Raw genomic sequence first — 6,773 nt, 5'->3', positions numbered from 1 at the left:
ACTCACACACGCGGGGGCACTAACCCGCGGTTCCTCACTCATACTGGCCGTTTCATCCACACACGCGGGGGCACTAACCCGCGGTGCCTCACTCGCACTCCGTGCCTCATCCACACACGGTGTGCTGGGAAGCACGTACTCCGGCAACATCGCCACCACACCACTCACACGTGGTGCCTCATTCATACTGGCCGTTTCATCCACACACACGGCCTCTCTCACACACGGTGCCTCATCCACACACGGCGTGCTGGGAAGCACGCACTCTGGCACCATCGCCACCACACCACTCACACACGGGTCGCTTCCACACACGGTGCCGCACTCACACCTTGCACCACACACACAGGGACAACCACACTGGGGATTTGTGTCCCCACAAGGGTCTCCGGGGCCTCTACACCCCCCAAGCTCTCCGTGCACCCGTCCACAGCACTCGTCCCCTCAACCTCGCAAAGCACGACCGAACTCACCTGGTCGTGACTCGCCTCAAGGGGGCATACTCCCTCCCCTCGTTCCTGGAGGAGGCCATCCAGGTGCTCACACCGGGTCCCTGCACGCTCCGCGAGCTCACCCCCATTATCCTCCACTACCTCCGTGTGTGTGTGTGCGTCACTTACCCCGTCCTCACCGTGTAGTCTTCCCTCTATTTTTTCTGTCTCCCGTGTCTCTGCCAACTCTTCACCCTTTACCTCCCTTGTCTCAACTATTATTTCCGTTGTCGTCACCTCGTGTCTCGTCTCACACGTTTTGGTCTCCCCATTTAATTTTTCCCTTTCGGTCATCGTCACGACCCTCGCCCAACACGTTCCACGAATTATTTTTCACCCGCCTCCACCGCGGGCCTGTCAGCCGTTGCACCCCCTTCCAGCTCGTTTGTTCCGACACGTGGAGTCGCCATTTTAAGTTCCCTGCTCACGGCCTTCATGCCCGCCTGCAGGCTTCGGCCCATGTTCTGCGTCTCACCCCGTAGCTCTTTCATTTCTTCTTTCATGTTTGCTTCCATTCCGTTTATTTGCTTGTTCATTTCGTTTTTCATTTCATTTGTATTTGTATCCATCTTCTCGTTCATGCCTTTCATTTCGTTTTTCATTTCATTTGTGTTTGCATCCATTTTTTGTGTATTCGCATCCATCTTTTCGTTCATTGCCGCCAGCATGGCGCATAGCTGGGCCATGTTGGATGCACTCAGCTGAGCCGTTTCGGCAAGGGTTGGGGAAGGGTCTTGGTGGAGAGGGGGAGGTGTCATACACCGCGGCCGCTGCCGCACCCACCTCGGGCCCTGGGTTCAGTTGGGCGAGTCCGTGTTCCTGCACAATCAACATTTCCTGCTCGGGGATTCCATCCTGGACCATGGACTCTACATTATTACACATATACATTTCTAATACCCCCGGCTCCCGCTCGCCTTGAGACGCCATCTTGCTTCTCGTGAAGGGTTAATTTGCTCGCTCGTAATTTGGAGGGAATCGGGGGTCGCTTCTCTCACCCCTGGACCGATTCCCGTAAATTTAGCCGGAGACAGGAGAGCCCGTTCTCCTGTTCTCCGATACCAGTGCCGCGAGGAGGGCGATGAATTTGTATCCCACTCCTGACACCAGTGTTGCAGTTTTCGCGCCCGCCGGCGTGCGACGGCCACGTAACTCGAATCGCGGCACGTCGCCCACCGGACGGACAATCCAGTCGTGACCCTCTCGGACTAACGCCGGGAACCAGTCACGGGTGGACCTTTCGGTCTCACCGCGATCGAGCCAATCAGCCCCCGCGTGGGATAGGGTTGCTCGCCAAATTCGAACTACCTAAGTGCCCACGCGGAGGGTAGACCGGGCGATCGCACCTCGCCGCAGGTCGACTTCGGACACGGGCCACTTAAGCGACCCGTTCCGTACTATCGGGATAACCGAGCGGTGTTATCGTCGACCTCGACGGTTCGATTAATTATCGGGCGTATTCAGCCCACTACCAACCCTTTACGTGAAGCAAGATGGGGGTTCAATGGGGAAAAAGACGAAGCGAAGCGGGAAACAGTTCAACAATAAAGCACATTTATTCGCGACGAACGGAAAGCACACAAATACAATTCCACCAAATGCACACAAAAAAGAAAACACAATTCCATTTACACAAAAAGCAAACATAAAAGTGAAAACACAGTGCAGAGCTAATTCCGACTACCGAGCACACGGCAACACTTATACAATTCTACTTCACAGACGGCGCCGACAACACATACCCAAAACCAAGGAAAAGAAATACCCTCAAGAATGAGGTAGGCCTGGGGCCGAGACCTGGTCGGGCCTACCCGTCTGGTGATGAGACGCGGAGCGGCGATGGCCCCGCAACCCGCGGGCCTCGTGGACAGTGCCTGGCAGGGGGGTGGGAACGGGGCCCCCTTGGTCGCACTATCTCAGCGCGGGGGGAAACAGGAGGGGGTTGCTGATGCTCGGGGTATAGAGGATCTTTATTATATGCGACGAGCGTCTCCACCTCGGCCAGGTCGCGCTGCCGGCCTCCTAGGGGTGCAGCTCCCTGCACGACGCGAGCACCCCCTCGTCCGCCCTCGCCGCCTCTCCACAGCTCGTCCCCTCCGTTCCAACTTCCACGCACACGACGAGCAGCTCCACCGCCCGCGAAGTCTTGACTCTCTGTTCCGACTCCTTCGCCTCGTTCCGACCTTTACCACTCGTTCCGACTCCTTCCTTCCTCGTTCCGACTTTTACGACTCCTTTGACTGACGAACACCGTCCTTTTTATCCCCCCGTAACTTCGCCTTTGACCCCCTCCCTTTGACCTTTCAACTCGCTCCCCATTGGCCCGACAAAAAGTGGGCGTGAAGGCTTTTTGATCCACAAATTTGCATATATCGATCGCCCTGGGGGCGGGGCCAATTCGCCCCTCGCTCACCGATTGGACGGCAAAAAGTGGGCGTGTGTCGTTTTCGATCCGTTTTTGAAGCAGAAAATCCGTGGTTTTGTACACGCTGTTCCACGTGCGCCCTACACGAGCCCAGCATCGGTGCCCACGAGCGGCGCGAGATGACGGCGATGCGACGGTGGCGAGTTGTGACGGTAAAGGTCATGGCGGTTGTGGTGAAGCGGCGTTGTGGTTGGTGGTTGATGTTGTGGTTGTGATGGTGGCGATTGGTCCAAAATAAAGATAGTAAAAGAAAAACGGCTATCCTGAAGAGTCGCAGCACGTATAAATGACATGTATTCCCACTAGACAACGGGTTTGGGCCTAACTACACATGCACTTACCGAGATACCTCACCTAAGGGACCTGAATGGTGGTTTGCGAATCTGGTAACCACAACAATATATACACAATGTCAAGGCTCGTAGAAGAGTGAACACAGAACGTATAACAAGTAGACAAGAGGGGCAGGAGAGAGAAGCACGAAACAGTGGAGAATAGACACGTGAGGAGATCTGTGGAAGGGAGGGGGATGGGGGCAGGGAACATGGGGGAAAACAAGATGGACACCACAGGGACTTTCAGGAAGGAAAGCAGGGAATTTGAAGGATGTGGGTTTGGGGTGGATTAACGGGGTGAGAAAAGATCATGATTTTCGATCGGGGAAAACAAGAGATGGTGGTGAAGAGCTATTTTGAATACCTGGAAGGAAGACTGAGATTGAAGAGAGTGTGGGAGTTTGTTTCAAAGGTGGGAAATAAGAGAAATGAAAGAGTGAAGGTGAGCAGTGATTCTTCATTTGGGTAGATGAACCAGAAGGGGGTTGCTGGCGGACCTTGAGCGCCCTGCAGAAATATGGGTGGGACAGATAGCAGACAGAGCAGGGGGGGCAAGACCGGAGAGGAGACGATAGAAGGCAGAAAGCCCAACGACCTGCCTGCGGTGAGAGAGTGCGAGACCTAAAGACAGCCTCATCACAGGAAATAATGATCTTAAATGCCTTGGTTCTGTAGCGTGAAGCCGAGAAAGGTCAGAGGTGGTACCAGCCCAGAGGGAAGAGCAGTACTCAATCAGGCTGCAGATTAAAGCTTTGTATGTGGTCAGGATCTCAGGTGTGCCAAGGAAGGACTTTGCATGACGGAGGATGCCCAATGGGCAACTGACTTTGTAGGCCAGCTTGGAGATGTGGCTTTGCCCAGGAAAGTCAAGGCACATAGTGAGGCCAAAAATTTGAATGAAAGGACTTCTTCAAGAGGATTGTTGAGGAAGTAGATGGGAGGGTTGGGGGGAGTTCCAGATGGTCCTTTCGGAGAGACATAGTGAGATTGTGATATTTGTCAGGATTAAATGACATGCTCCTCAAGTTGTACCAGCTTGTGATTTTATTCAGATCTGCAGAGAGTGAAGAAGCTGCTGCTTGCCAATTTGAGGGATGATAGATGGTACGTCAGAGGGTGGAGTCATCAAAAACAGAGATAAAGAAGATTGTCCAGAGAGTCAGAGAGATCATTGATGAAAACCAGAGAAAGAAACTGGCAAGGAGGGAGTAACCAGGGAGAGATACTTGGGAGTCAGACACGTCTTGAGGGAGGAAAATTTCTGTTAGGTGGATTATGTCTGGTTTGTCAGTGGCAACCTGTATGGAAAGATCTGTCAGGTTTGAGCGAAGGCCCCAGATGTTTAATGTCTACACTGTTAAGAAAGGTGGAGGGAAGGAGGCTTTGGGTGCAGGGGGTGGAGATCGGGAGGGTTGGATTAGGGAGGTGGGGAGGTAAGGAGAGATATTGACTGTGTGGGTGATTGCAGAAGAGCTCGGGGATTGGGCTGGATGAGGAGGAGAAAAGGCTTGGAATGAGGCACAGTGGGGAGTAATAAGAGAGGGGCCAGAGGGAAGTTGAAGATTGGAGGAGATGGAGGGAAGAGATGGAAAAGAGAGGGTGGGAGAAGGAGGCAGCTTTGTGGATGTGAAGGGCGTGGCGACTTTGAGAAGGGAGAGTGAGTGAGAGCGGAGATTGGAGTGAAAGGGGAGAAGGGTGAGGGGAAGAGTGTGAAGGTTTCTTTTAGAGGGAGGGGAGATGATGAGAGCAGGCACGGCCATGGGGCAGGGGGGCAATGGGAGAGGTGGAGAGAGGGGAGGGATGAGACTTGGTAATATTTTTTGATCTCATAAATAGTTGTTTTCCCAATTCAGTAATACACGATGCAATTGCTGTTTAATTTTCAAGTCAATCAGATTAAAATTCACGATTTTTCAGATCACAACTTGATGATTTTAGTTTGACCTTGAGTTGACCTTTGACCTTCTGACCTCAAGTACTTAGTCGCACAATTCAGCGACACAATATGCAAATCTTGTTCAAATTTCAAGTCAATCGGATGAAAAATGACGATTTTAGAAACTTGACATCAAGATGACATTTGACCTTTGACCTCAAGATGAATCGGCTTCTCAGTTGAGATTACCGAGGTACAACCTGGTAACGTTTCATGACGATCAGTTTAGAATTGTGACCTTTAAGCGATTGATAAACAAGAAAAAGATGTGTGTGTGTGTGTGTGTGTGTGTGTGTGTGTGTGTGTGTGTGTGTGTGTGTGTGTGTGTGTGTGTGTGTGTGTGTGTGTGTGTGTGTGTGTGTGTGTGTGTGTGTGTGTGTGTGTGTGCACGACACGAGCAAAATCCTTAACTCGAATTTGACTGAAAAAACAAAAGGCTTCTTGTTTTTGTCAAACCACCGTGTGGTGAAGAATCGGTTTAACATTGATTGTGACGTGTCGGCGATTGAGAAACAAACAGACAATGACAGAATCGATTGACCAATGTGTACTTTAAATATCTTCGATTTTGCTGGTAATTAAATAATTCCCGTGGGGTATATAGATCACAGTAGATCTATTTTCGGGCCTGAAGAACGTCACCAAGTTTCTTGCTAAGTCTACACACACACACACCACGGATTTCCTTTCAGTTTAGTGTTAAACCGTAATAGTAATTGTTTAAAAAGGTAATAATACGTGTTTGTAGTTTATAATATTTTTTTACTTCCAGTCGGAGTGCTCGATATTCGGCTTTGGAGAACGCCATTATTAGCTGTCTGAACATGTATATATACACCTCAAGATGGATTTCCCCAAAGGCAGAAAAACCCCTTGGGGGAGATGGGGGATGAAGTCGCTGCATCCTGCACAGTGCGACCCTCAGCCGTCCTGTCAAGTTTGTTTCGGATCGGATAAGTAACGATCGAATGTATCGCGGTCAGACGGACGGACAGACAAAATTGCCCGTTTTACCGTGACGTCATGATGATTGACTTCGGTTTGATTTGGTTGTGGATATAGCGCAGGAATAATGGGCCGAATGTCCTCCTGCGTCCAAGTTGTTCAAGTGTACGGAAGGTGTATTTGAAGAGACTGAAGCATAGTTTGTACTTCTTCCCACTCACCTTTTTAAAACCCAATTTATTTTGTAACCATTTGAATCTGCGTTCGATACCAAGGTTTTGTTACACTCACACACTCTCACACGCACGTACATATGTATGGATATAAACTTATAGAAACCCAAGAAAGATTTGAAGAAAGCGGATTTCGAAGGAAACCAAGCTTCCTGTGAAATATGGCTGCTGGGCCCATATCTGAGAGAAACCAAGGTGTGATGGATATCTGAATGTGAAGGCGGGACGGAGAGCTCAGTGATGATGTCCGATGTTTTATATAAATATAATTATTTTACACATTTAGACCATTACCTCACAGGGCGGACGATCTGAGCGGTTCCCGATTCCTTGGAACAGGAGGTTGTTTTCCCGTTTACACGAGCTGTTAGTTGTTAGTTGTTGTTCCCGTTTATCGAGCTGTTAGTA

General features: G+C 50.5%; 1 protein-coding gene across 2 annotated transcripts in view; it reads left to right on the top strand.

The window, feature by feature from the left end:
• Positions 1–6,431: 6,431 nt before the first annotated feature.
• SF3B4 (splicing factor 3b subunit 4) overlaps positions 6,432–6,773 on the top strand; it is a 45,795-nt gene continuing 45,453 nt past the window's right edge. Inside the window, exon 1 of one of the 2 annotated variants that reach the window (XM_085895502.1) lies at positions 6,432–6,560. In XM_085895502.1, the coding sequence (XP_085751628.1) occupies positions 6,527–6,560 (34 nt within the window). In that variant the 5' untranslated portion in view covers positions 6,432–6,526. Of the gene's footprint in view, positions 6,561–6,589; positions 6,708–6,773 lie in introns of those variants that run through there. The other variant, XM_085895504.1, reaches the window with a different exon arrangement.

Source organism: Eptatretus burgeri, chromosome 9 (assembly GCF_056783735.1).
Source record: "Eptatretus burgeri isolate ZD-2024b chromosome 9, Ebu_testis_v1, whole genome shotgun sequence".
Classification (NCBI taxonomy): domain Eukaryota; kingdom Metazoa; phylum Chordata; class Myxini; order Myxiniformes; family Myxinidae; genus Eptatretus; species Eptatretus burgeri.
Note: the sequence above shows the minus strand (reverse complement) of the source record. Positions and strands in the feature narration are given on the sequence as shown.